This window comes from Haliotis asinina, chromosome 8 (assembly GCF_037392515.1).
Source record: "Haliotis asinina isolate JCU_RB_2024 chromosome 8, JCU_Hal_asi_v2, whole genome shotgun sequence".
In the NCBI taxonomy this organism is placed as follows: domain Eukaryota; kingdom Metazoa; phylum Mollusca; class Gastropoda; order Lepetellida; family Haliotidae; genus Haliotis; species Haliotis asinina.
This window is the reverse complement of record NC_090287.1, coordinates 17,757,160-17,775,033: the sequence shown is the minus strand read 5'-3', so window position 1 is coordinate 17,775,033 and position 17,874 is coordinate 17,757,160. Positions and strand designations below refer to the sequence as shown.

Genomic DNA, 17,874 nt, shown 5'->3' with positions numbered 1-17,874 from the left:
ACTTTTGGTGAACAACTACTTAAATATATCGGAAGATACAGATCCCGGATTTTGAGATTAAGAAATACGTCATATTAAATATCAAAATATTTCAAACTGTAATATATATTGAAAATACAATTTGTGCGTTACTACCGGAAGATGAAGCTCCATGGTTACCGTTTCAACATGGCCGCCTAACTTTGGATGATTCGACCAATATCGTAACAGCAGACGGTGGATTACTATCTTGCAGCAAGGTACTGGGAAGGTGGGATTCTGTTTTGCATTATTTGTGGTAGATTATTTGTGATTTGTGATTGCGTAAAGTGCAATGACTGATTGATTAATGAAGACATTGTGATATAAGATACAATTCGGGACAACACCTTTTGATTATTGTGACAAATGCAAAAGTAGACCCTTGACAGTAATGTTTGAACGCTGTATGGTTACCTATTGATAATACTCTTGCGTAAATCGTTCTTTCTTTGGTGTTTCCTTTTGATATGGTAGCACAGGCAGTACTTTTAACAATTATCAACATTCGTAAATTCATAATTTCTTTGATAAATCGTGCCAAAACAAGCAACATTCCCATCGTGTTACATGATAAATGGCATGATTTCAGAGTCATATTCATAGTTTTTTATGTAATATGTAGGTTTCTCAGCAAGATATTTTGAATCATCGGTAATGATAGATAAAGATGTGTGAATGCGAAAGGTCTGGCATATATCCGTCTCCCATTCTTGCGTGTTTCCCATTCTCACACGTTTTCTGCTGACATCGCCGATGTGTGATACTTAGCAGTTGTTTATATTATTGACTGGTAACTAGGAAGTGGCCCAAGCCTGCAAATGATCAAAATTTTGCAATTTAGCGTAGCCTGCGACCATGTTGTATTGTGGTACTTGACATACCCATAATCAGAAATGAAATTCTGAACTTATGAGTCCTATTGGATTGTGAAATCTGAATAACATGACATTTAATCAACGCATCTGTGAAAAAAATTATTACTTTAACTTTGAAGGTGGTTCAGTGAAAATAATTAGACGAACGGAGCTGATTAATATTTACCAAAGGAGAGAATTCCATCATATCGCGGCAAACAATAAAATTCATTTCCCAGGAGATAAATATAGTTCATGACGTCACTTCCACTATAGTTTGGCAACAAGGATATGCAGATGACGTAGTTCAGGTGGAGTGGGAAGAGTCATGTATGAAAAGTAAATGTTACAGCAGGTATTTCATGGATGGGGGTCAGACAGATTCCAGAATTTAATGTTAATATAATTCTGCTGGATAAAACTTACCGGGATTTGATACATCCTGCCAGTTTGAAAAAAGTAAACAATCCACTGACGTTAGGCTGTCGATTCACATACAGAATCACCTCTAAGAGGCATGTCTAGTGCTGGAAATACTGATTTGCAGCAATACGATGAGGTCCGAGTATATATTGGTGAGTTTGTAACAACTTGGACTTTTTCTCGTCTGACAGGATTCCTCTTCCTTACACTTCATAATGTTACTTCCTGTTAGTGCCGTGAGAATGGGAAACACCTCGATAAGTCAGTGGCAGACAACCTTCTTTTTCACAGAGCTCAAGAGTGGTAATACAGCTGATGGATCAAGCAGTTGATAGATGCAGATGTTAGAGGAGGCATCTCTTTATTTAAAAACAACAAGCATTCATATGATAAAAACTGTTTGTGTTATTTATCTAGCCAATATCCGTAAGTATCTAGCGAGAATAGGGAAACGCCAGTACACTACTTTTGGTATTTACCAACAAACATGGTATCTCACTTGGCTTTTGTTGTCTGTCAAGTCAGAATTTACCATAAGTAATCAAGACAATTTACGAGGATAACTGTAATATTACAAATGTAAAATTGGTAAAATCAGAGATACAAACTAAGTAATTTAGATCTGACTATGGAGCAGTGTCCCCAAACAACCTTGTGTGTTGAACCAGACTGTGAACTAGTTTCATTTATGAAAATTTGATGTGATAGATGTTCAGCATCTATGGATATGTGTAGTGATGGGTCACAATGGAAATACCATGACAAGAAATCCTTTCTGAAGTAAGCATTTTTATCCTTTTACTGTTCAAGCTGTAATATATCAAACGTATCTCTACATATGTTTGTAATCTATGTTGTTAATTTTAATCATATCCTTTCAATCAATATCTGTGTGTAATTGTGTGTGAAAAGATACGAAGATTTAGTCAACTCAACATTGTATATAGCAACCAAAATCAGATTACCACCACTGATGCCTCAGAAATGAACTTTACTTGACAGGGAATTGATACACATGTATTGATGCCATTTCAGACCATGCTAACACTGTAACAGTGATTCATCAAACTGTTCCTCATGCAAATCAAATAACCAAATTAAAAGTTTGGCATTTAAGTATTTGTTACACTTCAACATGTTAAATGTCATAAGATCTTGTATGTGTAATGAAAATCTCTCATTTCAGTTACTCTGGTTAAACATCAACATAGAGAAGAATAAACGCTAGGTACTTCATATAAGTTTCATCAATCCAGACATTTGTTAATATGGAGAAATTCACTGTGAACAGTACTTTCCAGATTATCATATTTCTTTGTGCAATCAGATCCAGAGGAATAAACTGTATTCACTATTTAATAATTTCCTTGCTTACAGGTTAGAGTCTTGTGATCAACATGTCCAAAGTTGCAAGCCCCGATGGATCTCTTGAGGTCATCAATGCCCGGCGCACAGAGTCAATTGATGCCCCCCACATCGTTGCCCTTGCAACTAAGTCTACAGAGGCACTGTTTGGACGAGTCAATATTGTGAATATAATGTATGTCAACAGTTTAGAACTTGTACAAATAACTGATAATGTTTTCAGTCTGTCAGTATGGTGATTGAAGTTCTAATATCAAGGGGGCTGAGTTGAATGTTTCTCCTCAAAACCACATACATCCACAAAATATCATTGGAGAAGTGTTGTGAATTGCATGATGACATATTTTGCGATATGATTAAAGTTTAAGCTAGAATAACTGTTAACATGACTCATTTCATGTGAAAATGATAGGAATTTGTACATTGTATATGACATATTATGGAGGGACAACCTAGAGCCCCCTTCCATTTATGATCACCTGCTTTTGCATTAGAGTTGAAAGAGGTATGCTGAAATCCTTAACAAATTTTCAGTAGGCAGCTTAGAAATGCCTTGAATTCAATGGACAATTAACCCACTTAGATTACTATGGATGTTAATCTAGGCTCTCCATACATCGTACAGTATCTAGTACACCCATTGTTTCCAGTGAAAAGGCTATCCTTGCTGTGACACTGAGCAATGCTGCAGATGAAATCCTTGGACATGCAGCCTTCTTTGACTTTCCCAATCTCCCAGATGTGGATGAGGCTGCATGGGAAGCGTGGATGAGCAAGTTCTACGACACCAGCAAGTGCAATGCACTCAACACTCTGTTTATGCACTATTTTGTTTCCAAGAGTGAGTATGCTCATGGATGTGCTGAGGAGATCATCCGTACAGCATTCAATGCTGTTCCAGACCTACACTTCCTGTTTCTGGTTGTTCCTCATGGTGTTTACCCAGGTTGGTATTATGGACAAAAGAAAATCTTTTTTGATCCACTGTTATGCTGTGTCGTCTGTTGTTTGTGTTGGTTTGCTTGTGGGGTCCTTAAGGTAATTTAGGATTAAAAGTGTCATACTGCTACAATTATAAAGCTTGTGAGAAAACGAGGGGGAAAAATGTTTTGACTGAAAAATTAAAATTAAGAGTTACTCTTGTCATATGAATAAGTACTGAAAATCTCATTTAGAAGTGATCTTCAGCAACCCATGCTTGTCATAAAAAGATACTCATAACATTGTGTGGTCAGACTCACTGACTTTGTAGATGCTTGTTATCATTTCACAATCACCAGATTGTCTTGTCCAGATTCAGTAGTTGTCATATTTTGCTGTGTAAGGTGGAATATTAATGCATGCAGCATTATAAAACTAAGTCATGAAATGGTCTGCCTGCCAGTCATAGAATGTTCAGTTCTGAAATGTGCTTTCTTTGGCATAATTTTAGAGCATTAGAATGTTTACAAACTGCACTAAATTGGGTACCGAAGCAGCAGATTTTAAGGCAGAGTCTTTTCTCAAGTAGTTATTCAAGGTCCTGTTATAGTGACTAATTCAGGACACCTATTGTGCAAATGCTTCTAGAGACCAAACCATTTGTAGCCAAGCCATGTGAGACTTATTTGTTATTATTAAATGTGCATTCTCAATTTTTATCACTACCACAGTGTACATAATGTCTTGTCAGCCGCCCTGTTCCTCTTTGTCACTTCCATTAATTACTATATATGACATTTATGACCTTTATTGGTCATCCCTCTGGGCTGCGTCTGTCACCACATCAACAGTACAAGGTGCTATTATTTCTCTATCTATATTGGAAGCTGAAGGGAGGATTCTGGGATACCAACTGTCTGTGTAGGGACAGCTGCAAGCAAGACAATGCTGCATGGAAATGCCTTGGGTTTTAGCTACCCCCCAGGAACTCTGCTCAACCCATCCTTGCATACTTGTTTGCCATGTCTTTTGTAACCAATTAAAGAAGACTGAACTCATTCATGCCGTTGTCTTTGTTAAGGTACACTTCATCTTCAGTTTACCCCAACCCAAGGTACACAGTTCAATAAAGAGCTGAAATTCCCCAGTGATTATATACCATGCATTGAGACAGTGCCTTACTTCAACACTTGCTATTAACTGCACAGAGTGGTACAATGTTTTGATAACATTTGATGTGTTGCAGTATGAGGACACTGTTAACATTGTGTTTGTAGATGCTGCTGTTGCTGATGTGTTTAAACCTCTGGACAAGAAGGAGGGTGTTACGTCTGGCCCCAACAACTGTGTCATGTTCGTGTGTCACCGTCACAACCATGTCCCGGTGCTGCACATCCGACATGCCAGGTCAGACTTTGCAGCTTTCTTTACAACCCTAGCTTCAAAATGGACACTCCTATTCCAGATTAATCCACTTGATCAACTCAAAACAAAACAAAGAACATTGTGGACTATCAAGTTGATGGCTGAGATTGTATAGCAGCACTTCCCATGGGCTTTCAAAAGTTTTTTCTGTTTCAAACGTTAATCTCACTGAATCAAGACATATGCAATGATTTCAAAGGAATCTGTCTTGCAGACTGTTTATCTGTTTAAATATAACTGTCAATTTGAATACGTGGTTTTCACAAGTCTGTGTGATTTGAAAGCACACTCCAACTGTCACTTTCCTGTTCTGCTAAGTGGGCTGTGATTGTATGAAAGATTGCTCTGACATGATCAGTAATCTCAGGGATGTCTTCAGATTGGTTAGAAGTAGTAAGAACTAAGATGTGGTTGTACTGAGCTTGAAGTGAGGTGAGTCAAGTTGTCATAAGTGTCCTGCTGTTATTCCAGGGTTGAGGATCATGATGACTTGACACCTATCTTCAACCGACACAGTGATATGTTGAAAATGACATATGGAGATTACTTCTTGGCAGAGCTCATTGAAGCTCAGAATGACAACATGCAGTGCCTGGTTGCAGAGGTATATAACTGCTTGGATAATCTTATCTACCATTTTTTTTTAGGAATGAAGAAACAGAACCTGTTTGTGTACTCATTTTCCCACTAAAGCATCCATTGAATTGCCATTCTCTTATGATAGTGACTCTTTATCCACCATAGCTAGCTTTTCATCTTCCAGTCCTTGCATGCTGCTATGCACATGCAATAATCTTACAAATAATATTAAACTCCATTTCACAAACTAAATCTTCTAAAGATAAACCAGGTATGACACATCCATTGAAGCTCTCATAAAATACTCTACACATTCTGAAGCCTGACTGCCTTATCCTGTATATCTTTGCTGTGTTGATGTACTAGATGCTTGTGGTTCCACTAGGTGGAAGGAACTGCGCAAGGTTTCATGAGTATCAGCGATGATGTCAACTATGACTTACTGAACAACTGTTTTGAACTTGGACCCTTCCATGGCCTCCGACACCCTCATCCCGAGGACGAGGAGGAGGCACCCAAAATACCCACCCCTACACCACCCCCTCAGAGAGGTTAGTTCTGGGTTCAAAGCCTTCAATCTGGATCATCGTTTGTAGGAACTATTTGCATTTAAGAGGCACATATATGAGTTGTCTGACTTAATGATGAATCACGATTAATACTGAAAAAGTTTTCATGGCATTCAAATGTTACTTGAGGTAAAAGTGTCCATAATATGATCTTATTGTCTTTCTAAGATGAAGCAGGTGGGAGTGGTCGTTCATCACGAATATCAGTATCGCCGACTTTCTCCCATGAGAGTGATGGAGAAGTAGGACAGTATTATGGAGAGCTGAAAGATGAGGATGGAATGGAGGATGAAGGTACCGTTGAGAAAAGTGGAACTGCGAAGACAGAGACTGAACCAAAGACTGTTGGAAGTCGACAGTCAAGTGCCAAGAGTTCAAAAGGTATTGGGATTGTCAGAATGTCAGATCTAGATTGTGAATTTTATGACACAATAATTGAATTGCAATTCTAACATTACTGTACAATGATTGACTTCTAGTGAGGTCAATCCAATTTTTTATCAACCTTGAACATGTGATATCATTTGTCCAAGGTTGATAAATCATTGGATTGACCTCACCAGAAGTCAATAATTGTTTTATTATATGACAAAAGTATTGACACAATCATGAATCTTTGTGGTGTCATGTCGTCTGCCATATGATCCAGATGGGACATAACTCTAAACCAACACAATCACAGGGACAAAGTGATGCCTATCGCTTTCTTATCAAGATGGACTCACAGCTGGAGTACCCCAAATCTATTTTTAGCCATTTTTAGCCACAGGAGGTGCTTCAGGATTCATCCTCTCACAACGTGGTGACCTTGACATGTGTTCTCTTGTGACTTTTAGCAGGAAGTACCAGTGGAGAGGTCAAGGTCAGGCCACGACTGAGCGATGCACAGATGAATGGCAGCTGCAGCTCTCTTCTCAGTGAAAACAGTCAAGGGTCAGTGGCTCCAGAAGTGTTGGACCAGCAGCAGTCTGCACCTCCTACTCAGGGCTCCCAGAGGAATGTTGGGGTGAGCTATACTTCGTCACAACTCAGTTCCAGTTTCTTGAAACATATACATGTGAAGACTAATTTGACTGGACTTTTGTATATTCATACAGCATGTGATTTAGAAAACTGAAATTGACTAAAATTCGCTGGAAAGATATATTTTGAATTAAGTTTGATAATTTCCTTTTACTCATTGTTTGTATCTTTAGAAGTTATATCATGGTCAAATACAAATTCATATCTCTAAGTCCGAAATATTCTTGTGTCGAAAGACAACTTGTCAGTTCTCCATATGCACACTTGTGATAGTTTTCTCAACTAAATCAATAGTTTTCCGTTTTCTTATCTTTGTCTGTTTATGTGCTTCAACAGAGACCATACGATCTCTGGTTGCAAGGACATGTATATCATACCTTGCTTCTTCAACAAACTCGATAACCCTGTCTTGCACAGGCTAGCCTATAAAGAATGTCTTCTAAATGGATTGCATTTGTGTGCCACTTTGTATATATTGCTGTAAAGTTTAATACTTTGTTGCAGTCTCGAGACTCTGTTCGGGTCACCCCACAAGCTCAGCTGAATGTGCCCCCAAAATACTTCATCCCAACTTACAAGGGCTCACCAAATGCTTTCTCTGTTCAGCTGTTCTGCATTGATGAAAGGTTTGAAATGAGGTAAGTGCTTCTGTCAAACTTTAACTACTAATGTGTGCCTGCTTATCAAATTCAGTATGAAGACTCATCACACCCTGGTTTTCACCTTGTGCCATTCTAACAGAATGAAGCATATTATTCCTCAAGGACATTTAGTACCAACACAAGTCATGACATACAATATGTCTTTTGGAGACTTGCTTCATTGAGTGTCTTATGTAAACTTATTATGATGTAACTTGAATACTCCAAAATGAACAAACAAATCAGTAAATCAATTGATCTTGTACAAGTTGGTCTCCTTTAAATGGGATAGGGAGAATAATAGTCATTTATACATATTTGTTAAAAATAATAATAGTTCCCTTATCATGCATTTTTCTGCATGCTTAATACATTCTCAAAGCAACCAAACTATCTGATTATTATACCCCACTACACATTTTGCATGAGGCTCTGTCTCTCCAGATATACATACTCGTACATATGTAAGTCCATACATATTGCAATATCTTAAGCGATGTGATGTTAAATATTACCTCACTCACTCACTCACTGTTGACTAGATTCTTATCATGTATATATAGTTCTTAGGTTCAGCACAGTATAAAAACGATTTGGTGACCTTGACCTTCATTCCAAGGTCACAAGGGGACTTTAATAATGTTTTACCCTTGTCTGTGAGATACCTCAAGAACCGTTCACTTAATTTTCTTCATATTCAACACCAGGCTTCATCTAGGGAAGGTGCAGTACCCACACAATTTTGGTGACTTTCACATAATTTTCAAGGGAGCAGTCAATTTGTACAGTTTGTTGAATTTGATTTATCACTCAGATGATATGACCAGGGCTTTGATTTTTTTAATGCCTCAGGGCAAGTGACTTTATGAAAGTAACTTGTCCTGACTAAGGTTCCGCTTGCCCTGATATTTATGACAAAATCACGAAGTAATTATGAAAGAGTAAATCAACATGGCATTTATCAAGAAATTATCTAGTGGGACACAGACAAGTAAGATACCATTATTTCATTGCATGAAATGAAAACTGACTTGTCCTAGGCTTTGGGCGATGGGATTTTTTAACCCCTGTATGACTTGATCAAATTGGCACATCAATTCAATGTGCTGACTGGTGTGAGTCTGCCTTCAATGCCTTTTGTAAGGAAGTAGTGTTATTTTTTTTGAAAACATATGGCTAACTGAGATATGTATTGTGTTGTTTTAACTTTACACTTATTCCCGGACCACCTATAAAACACAAGTGGACAAATGTTTTGTATGATTTTAAATGAGGAGTGTGCACCTCTACATCCTCTTATCTGTATCTTTGTATTGGCAAAATGTGGGACATTATTTTTTAAGTCATCCCACCAATCTTCCTAGCAATCTAGTGACTCACCCAGTTCACTCATCTGCTTTCAAACAAGAAGCCTCTGGTGAAAGGTGATATATTATGTCATCAGCTTATTTGTATTATTCATTTGTGTCGACTTCTTGATCACGTCTTCCCACAAATGAAATAACTCTTGTTGTAGATCCTTTGATTTCCTTGGCAAAGCATTCTCCTTGTTCCCAACAATGGACTTCTGCATCATCACTGTTCCCCATCTGGTCCCCGAGTTCCCTCTGCTGCAGGGATTTGTGGTATGTACAGCACACTGCCCCCACACAGACCGTATTATGAACTGGTTATCATTTTTTTATTACCCATATCAGTTTTCGATCTAAAAATGCTAAAATGAAACAGCATACTCTACCTGGAAACCTGCAATGTAGGGAATCCCAATACCCCTGTGAATGTTGTGTTTTTTTCAGAAACAGCCAATCAACATGCCTTACATTACAGGAAAAATACTACTCTGTTTTCTCCTTCCTGTTAATTACTAGAAGCAAGTCCCAAGGTGATTCTTAGTAGGGTGGGATTTCTAGGAACTAGGAATTTCTGAAGGCAGTACATTGATGACAATTTGGACTATTGAAAGTTGTATTCAAGACTATGAGTGACTACTGATTGTCTAATAAACATGAACCAATACTTGCATCAAGACTGATGGGTTGTTTATGAATCTTATATTTGCATTTTATACAGTATGTCATTTTTCACAGTGTTTAACTTGATGGGTGCATTTTACAAATTAATTAACAGCTGCAAGGTGTGTTGTTTAATACATTGATTGCCACCACGAGTATGCTTGTAGTGTTAATGTCTGCTCTGATTTGTCACTACAAGTTATCTCGTGGTGTTTAGAAACAGGTTTCAGATGCTGGAGAAAAAGGCACAAGAAGCAGTTGTCAGCTGGCGATAATGAAGAATGCCAGGTGACGTTTGTTTCTTGTGCCTACTTTGCCAACATGTGAAACGTGTTATAAAATACCACTGATATAACTACAAGGCAATTTGCAGTGGTAAATTCGACTAGAATTGATTCTAGTATACTTGTCAGAGGCAGTCAGCATGTTAATGCCATGCCCACCGATATGTATAGCAGCAGTCTGTAAATAATTGAGTCAGGACCAGACAATCCAGTGATCAACAGCATGAGCATCAATCTGCGCAATTTTGATATGAGATGTCAACCAAATCAGCTAGCCTGGCCACCCAATCCTGTTAGTCATCTTTTATGATGAAAAGCATCTGTTGCTGAAGACCAATTCTAACCTGGATCTTGTTCGTATATAATAGGCCCATTGTGATTTGGTCATAATAGACCCATCACAGTAATTCTATCCAGACATCAAATTTATTACTTGTGAACTTGTCTACATGTTTTGATGAATGTTTGAGATACACGAGGTCTGTTACAGCGAGTGACCCCAAGGTCCTCTAGTACCCTGCCTCAGGAGTTGTATGTATTTCACAGATCAGGACTTCTCAAGTAAGTGCAGCGTATTGCAACATATTACATCGAAGAATGAAATACTTGTAAAAGTAAAAACAAGGGATCCTCAAGTGTGAATTAACATTTAGTATTGATAGCAGCTTTAGAGTTTACAACTGCATAAATATAATGACATATTATTATATTAATATAAAAATAAACAATGATACATTCTCAACGACAATTTGATCATTATCGCAGTAAATGATAAAAAACAATGCAAAGTAAAGCAAAGTAACTGACTGTTATTGGTGTCTGTGGGTATCTCTGGGTAAAGTAAGCTGCCAGGTAGACTGGTATAATGTCGTGTACTTAATTTGAGCAGTGCATCAGCTCTCTTACAAACTTTCTTTTGCATTCCAATGTATAGAGATTTCAGAGTGCGTGCAGCCTGTACCAGTGATGTGAGTGGGGTGGAGAGTCTGGTGAAAACTGTGGACCTCCATGACAACCTCCTGAAGGACCTGAAGCAGTTCAACATGGCTCGTAGAGATGAGGTCAGCCTACTTCCTTATATATGTTAGATCAGGCTTTTGCAATATTCCAGCAATGTCATGACAGGGGACACCAGAAGTTGGCTTCAAACAATATACCCATGTACAGGATGGAACCAGGGAATTTTGAATGATGAGTTAATGTTTTGACCACTGGGCTATATCAGTGTTCCTACAATAAATAATACATGTACATTGTTTATGACCTAATATTGTGCCTCCTGAAGATCAGGGGGACCTGACTTGGCTCAATTTGTTGATGACATATTACATAGTAGCCTGTCTAGAAGACAGCAGTGCTCAATGTATGTCTAGAGGTTGTGTGTTGGGCTTGTGGTCTCATCTCATCAAGTATGTTGTGTTATTACATTTCATGAAATAAATTACATTTGAAAATTCCAGAGAAGAACTAGACACAAGCAACCTATTAATTACTGAGATATTTTCAAATTGACATATACAAATGTTTATGTCATCTTTTACAGTCTGGCACTGAGATTCAAGCATTTGTGGCTGAAAGCCAGGACCAGATTGTGGGTGTGGCGATAGTCAGACGAGAAGAGGTAAAAACCTTGTTGTACATCTATGAAGAAACACACTTTGTGTTCTCTATGATGAATCTAAGCTTCTTGTGCAGGGTCTTGTTCATGAGATCTGACTCCAAGAATCACCTTAATTATGCTTATCATTAAAGTATTGCTAGTAGGTGTCACAATAGGTGTAAACACGATCTTCATCACCTCAGGCGGTTCCTATTCCACCAAGCTGAAACTCCATGATGTAGCAGAACTATTGCTTGAAAGGCACTAGTCCCAACATGGGATGACCCTGCCACTACTGACATCAGTCAGTTGTCATGGTTTCTAAATGAACTTGAACCATAAGAAAAAGGATCTGAGATCTTTTCTTGGATTGGTTGGCAGTCTGTCAATATTAGCAGAGTTATCTCCCTTCATTCTTCACAGTATTACTAACAGCTGATGTTTATTTTTAGAAATAGTGATATTAATTCAGCTTAATTTTATACTTTGCAGTTTGTTGTCTCATATATAGGCATGGTTTCATAGCTTGTCAACACTTCTTCCCCCAGGACATTGAGTACATTCGCTCGCACTACAACATCGAGGACTTCATCTACTACAACCACCATCGCCGCGAGGATCATGCACACTTGCATCACTTTGCCCTTAACCCCATCTTCAATCATCTCTCCAAACATTTCCTTAAGGTATGGGCTGAGGTTCTGTATATTTTCAATCAAGTGTTATTGCTACTTTTTACATGTATTCATACAAGCAGTCTAAACCAAATACTTTTGACTCTTCCAGCCCAAACTGGCCAGCTGACTTGATTTTAGCGTTAACAATATGGAATCTTTTAATCTAGCCAGTATGTATAATAGACAGAACCTGGGTTTTGAAGAGTGGTGACTTTGAAGACTGTAAAGGACAAGATATTCCTTTTTGTAAAGTAAATACATTGGCCTGACTGGATATTACATCTGTTGGCCATGCTAGATACCAATAATTGTGGGTGTCAGTCCTAGTTTTAGTTTTGGCAGCACCATATCTGTTGTCCTGGGTTTCACTCCCTAAGTGGCAAATGTAGGCAACCTGCATGTCATTATGCTTTCCTCCCATATCACACTGACTGAAACACTGTTAAAAGCAGTGTTAAAGCAATACTATGTGGTGTTAAAACTGACTCACGTATGTTTGTACACTTGTATTTCATCTACTTCAGGAAATTTTGCGACTGGGCCACAAGACCTGTCTGTACTATCCTTTGTATCCCCCCTACACCAAGAAAGAGGTGGGTAACAGTAATTACTACACTAATATTTCCCCTGCTTGTTTTATAAATGATAGGGATTTGGTTCCAACAAAGCGAGTGAGTGAGTTTACTTTTACACTGCACTCAGCAATATTCCAGCTAAAATAATTCCAGTCTGTAAATAGTCAAATCTGGATCAGACAATCCAGTGATCAAGAGCATGAGTACCAATCTGTACAAGTGGGAACTGATGACATGTATATACCAAGGAAGTGACCCTGACAACCTGATCCCATTTGTTGCCTCTTATGACAAGCATAGGGGTCTTTTATGGCAAACATGGGTTGCTGAAGATCTATACTCCCTCGAATCATCACGAGTCGGTTCCAACAGAAGTTGAACAAAAGATGAACAAAGGGGCAAAACTAGTGCTTCAATTGTGGACTACTCAGTATTTCAACTATGGACTGCTCAGTACTTGTACTTCAGCTATGGACTGCTCAGTACTAGTACTTTGACTATGGACTGCTCAGTACTAGTACTCTGACTATGGACTGCTCAGTACTAGTACTCTGACTATGGACTGCTCAGTACTAGTACTCTGACTATGGACTGCTCAGTACTAGTACTCTGACTATGGACTGCTCAGTACTAGTACTCTGACTGTGGACTGCTCAGTACTAGTACTCTGACTGTGGACTGCTCAGTACTAGTACTCTGACTATGGACTGCTCAGTACTAGTACTCTGACTATGGACTGCTCAGTACTAGTACTCTGACTATGGACTGCTCAGTACTAGTACTTTGACTATGGACTGCTTAGTACTAGTACTTTGACTATGGACTGCTCAGTACTAGTACTCTGACTATGGACTGCTTAGTACTAGTACTTTGACTATGGATTGCTCAGGAAGGTGGACTCTCTGCTTGTGTGATTTGTGTATTTAACAGAGTGAACAAGTCATGTACTAGTGAGTAGAAGGCTGTATCTTTTATTTACTGGTCTCACATTCTGTGTTTGCTTTTCTTTATTTTAAGAAATTCAATGCATTGTATCTTGAGTTGGCAATGTAGTTCCTTTTAAATAATCACTAATCACCTCACTACTGTTGTCACACATCCCAGGATTATTAGAGGTATAAATTTCTCCGAAGAGTTTCATGCTTTAGCCATGTCAGGATCCAGTGATCACACCTTCTGATTCCCGACCCGCTATGATCATATGCTTGCAGGTTTTACCAATGTCTAATTCTATCACAACCAGTTTAACCTTTGTCTTTATACATCTGAACATGAAGATGATGCACTGAAATAAAACTAAAACACTATCGATTCTTTAACACACATATATTCGACCAGCGGTATTTTCACCTCAGATAGTAGAAAAGCACTCCCTTGTGGGCTGCCTCAACAACTTGGTGCCAGTCCATGCCCGTCGTCAAATCTCTTACCCCCTGGCAGAGCTGGGAGACAATGCTCCCTCCCAGAGAGTGCTCAAACACCAGGAGCCCTATGCCCTCAACCATATCAACAGAAAACTCACACTGGAGCCAAAGGTGAGTCACTGGTCAAGTGGATTTCTGTAAACAAGTGCCATACACTGATAGAATACTGAATATTTATCTGTCATGTTTTAATGAACAGCATGTGACAACATTAATGAACTGGTTGATGAAGATCAAATTAAGTAGACACTATTACTTCTTGACTTGGTTGGATTTGTAGGCTTAATGTGATTATGCTGCAAAATTGAATAAAAAGTAGTTCATAAGCATAAAAATATTCCTGAAAAACAGAAGATCCAGGTTGTGCAGCAACCTCATATGTGATATCTATCAGGGTTGAATACCAACAGACATATGTGACTAAAAATTTAAAATGTATTTTGTATTCTTGCAGTTGTAAGTATTTGGAGTGAACAGTCCAAGTGTGTTCTGCCCTAATCCTTTTGTGAGTGAGTGAGTGAGTGAGTGAGTGAATGAGTTTACTTTTTTTGCCTTTTACAACAAGCATAGTCGCCTTATATGGCAAGCATGCATTGCTGAAGGCCTATTCTACCCCGGACCTTCACGGGTCTTATTGTGATGGATGTGGATGACATATGCGTGAATTCAGTTTGACAATCTGGACTTAAGGAGGCCTTAAATTTTAACCTGCCTTGGAAAGTCTTTGAAGTTGGCAACCTTGGCTACTGATTTTAACCTAGAAAGGTTTTATTGTTATTTGAATTTATGACACAAAATAAAATAGGGTTTTGTATAAAACTGGGGATATATCTGTGTTGTGACAGGTGACCATCAATGCCAGGATTGTAGTGGTAGGAGCATCTGATGTAGGCATCTCTTTCCTAGAGACCCTGGCTTACTGGTGAGTATGCATGCTTTTACTACTGATGAGTGAGGAAGTGAGTGAGTAGAGTTTTAAGTCGCTTTTAGGAATATTCCTGGAAAATCATCATGCGGAACTCCAGAAATGGGCTTCTCACATTGTACTCAAACCATTGTCTTCAGTGTTATGGGTGGGTGCTTTAAGCTTGGCTACCACTGCCCCTGATGATGATGATGAATATGTTTACTATCTCTGCACCTCTGCAGCTTTATATGTAGACAAGAATTGAAAGCCAGTGACAATGAGTTTCACTGAGCAATGATATACATGTTCTGTTGTCTCGCAAGTGAGACAATTACTGACTGGAAAGGGATAAGTGTAGGACAAACATTAATGAAAGTGATTTTTCCATGCCCTGATACATATTCCTGATCCTGTGTACTATTTGTCAGTCCTCATCTGAGATTCAACAACCTGACACTGATCTCCCCACATGGCATCCCAGGGGAGATGGCACCAGATACCCTCCGAGACTCACTCCTCTCCACCAGGTAACTTGTTCCTCCAACTGTTTCACATAACTTCAGGCAACTGTGCTTTGCCCCATCCTGAAATATTTTTGACCACTCGTAAAATCATAAAGAGACCTGCAGTATGATGCTGAATTTGACACTGATATGTTGTTAAATGTGTTTTAGAGTCCTGCAGTTTAAGTACACTTATCCTCAGTACTTTTCGTTACACTCCACTACTGAGTCTAACAAAACCTTATGGGAGGTTGCGTCAGGTACCTTTGAGATTGACCATTCAGAACACAGCTAACCAAATCGCGAAAGTGCACAGTCGAACATACCTTTTGAACTTTTTATCTCGAAAAGGTTCGTACCCGAAAGATTCCGAATGCTATTTAGCTTATGCTCGCTTCTGGGAGATGCACACGGCGTACCTGTAACCATTGCAACGGTGAGTAGACAGTTGCCGAAAATAGTGTTTTGGGCAATATTCAAGGATGTTGTCTTGGGTAATACAGTCGTGCCCCATTTTTCCGAACCTCAGATATCCAGAAAACTCGCCTTCCAAACGAAAATTCCTTAAAATGAATTCACAACGTTGCAAAATTACTCACCTATCCGGAAATCCGGTTTCCGTAACCGTACAGTCATTTTCACATACAAAACACTAAATTATGTGCATTTTTGTCTTGTATAACCAAATGGTTGAGCACCTGTATGTTTACACACGCGATTACCTAGGGCCTCGCGCGATGTAACAAAGAAGTCAGTGGTCTTTGAAGCGTGAGAAGATTAATTATCTCTGAGTAGAAAGATGACACTGAGTTAATTTTGAGGCGTGTCAATTTGTTGGTCACTATAAATAATTAATCCGGATGACCAAGCAAGCCTGGACTGCCGTGAGCTAACTGCTTTCGTCATGTGGATATTATCCAATCAAATGAGGACCCACAAGTAGACATGGCCTTGTTGGAACCTCGCGATGTACTACAATCCTGTGCACAATTTGCAACTGTGACTGTTACTGCCGATGATCTTGTGAATGTGGACAGTGACGAACTGACCGACGAACGTCCTCTCGCTTTTCTACACAGCCAGTGCAAAAGGATATGACTGATTTCTTCAAGCGAGCATAACTGCATAACGGGTATGAGACATTGTATGCACTGATATTTGTTTATATGAACCGTAATCAATAAAGATTGGGTCTGATGCCTACTATGTTCGTTTCTTTGTACGTTTCTTTATACATATGGCCCATGATTCAGATATCCGAAAATTCACTTATCTGGACAATTGCAATAAAATAACAAGTGTTTGGATAAATGGGGCACGACTGTATTAGGTAATGGTAACCATGTCAACAGGAACCTCAAAGCGTATATACTACAGGTCAAATAAGTGTGTTATATGCGGATTTTTGTTTGTGGAAAGATCTGTGTCAGTGACCTGAATATTTGAAAGTCCCTCCAATCCCTAAATAGTAGCAGTTGTCTGATTGGTTGAATCTATTTAACCGTCTTGCGTTTGATTGGACAGTCATTGGTCGCTCAAAGGTTACCTGGTGCGACCTTCTACTAGGTTTTGTTAGACTCTGTGGTGGAGTGTAACAAAATACACTGAGACAAAGTTTACTTAGGCTGAGAGTCCTGGCACATCTCTAATACACTGATGTTTGCATTCTTGAAGTACAGACTTTTCTGTCCTTTGGTACACAGTCTTTGCCCAAAGTTTCTTGCTTAGACTTCCAACAACATCTAGCACACTTATACAGTTTGATTTTATGTATTGTATGTCTGTGTATGGTATTGTATTGTATGTTTAGTTTCTGTATTGTAATGCTGTGTTTTGCAGCCACTGTTACTGCCAGGAGGAGTACAGCAAGAGTGCATTGCGAACATGGGTCAACGTGGTGTATGGCAAGATGTCAGCCATTGATAGGTATGCTGGAAATACTGGCAGGGATCATTCGAAAGAAAGAATATATATAGATCCTTCATTGCTAATCATTTTAATAGGTTTTTTGGTTTGAAAGAAAACGGGATCAAAACTGAAAGATCTAGGAATCTGAAACAGTGGGATTCAG

General features: G+C 38.8%; 1 protein-coding gene across 2 annotated transcripts in view; it reads left to right on the top strand.

The window, feature by feature from the left end:
- The first annotated feature begins 154 nt into the window (after nucleotides 1–154).
- The window catches only part of LOC137294152 (cilia- and flagella-associated protein 61-like), a 79,832-nt gene continuing 62,112 nt past the window's right edge, over nucleotides 155–17,874 (top strand). The window contains exons 1-19 of one of the 2 annotated variants that reach the window (XM_067825132.1): nucleotides 155–250; nucleotides 2,676–2,838; nucleotides 3,314–3,609; nucleotides 4,862–4,991; nucleotides 5,481–5,613; nucleotides 5,974–6,139; nucleotides 6,326–6,538; nucleotides 6,994–7,163; nucleotides 7,685–7,818; nucleotides 9,338–9,446; nucleotides 10,608–10,678; nucleotides 11,052–11,178; nucleotides 11,661–11,738; nucleotides 12,266–12,403; nucleotides 12,919–12,987; nucleotides 14,325–14,504; nucleotides 15,239–15,315; nucleotides 15,729–15,827; nucleotides 17,643–17,729. In XM_067825132.1, coding sequence (XP_067681233.1) covers nucleotides 2,696–2,838; nucleotides 3,314–3,609; nucleotides 4,862–4,991; nucleotides 5,481–5,613; nucleotides 5,974–6,139; nucleotides 6,326–6,538; nucleotides 6,994–7,163; nucleotides 7,685–7,818; nucleotides 9,338–9,446; nucleotides 10,608–10,678; nucleotides 11,052–11,178; nucleotides 11,661–11,738; nucleotides 12,266–12,403; nucleotides 12,919–12,987; nucleotides 14,325–14,504; nucleotides 15,239–15,315; nucleotides 15,729–15,827; nucleotides 17,643–17,729 — 2,420 coding nt within the window. In that variant the 5' untranslated portion in view covers nucleotides 155–250; nucleotides 2,676–2,695. Of the gene's footprint in view, nucleotides 251–2,675; nucleotides 2,839–3,313; nucleotides 3,610–4,861; nucleotides 4,992–5,480; nucleotides 5,614–5,973; nucleotides 6,140–6,325; nucleotides 6,539–6,993; nucleotides 7,164–7,684; nucleotides 7,819–9,337; nucleotides 9,447–10,607; nucleotides 10,679–11,051; nucleotides 11,179–11,660; nucleotides 11,739–12,265; nucleotides 12,404–12,918; nucleotides 12,992–14,324; nucleotides 14,505–15,238; nucleotides 15,316–15,728; nucleotides 15,828–17,642; nucleotides 17,730–17,874 lie in introns of both variants that reach the window. The other variant, XM_067825133.1, reaches the window with a different exon arrangement.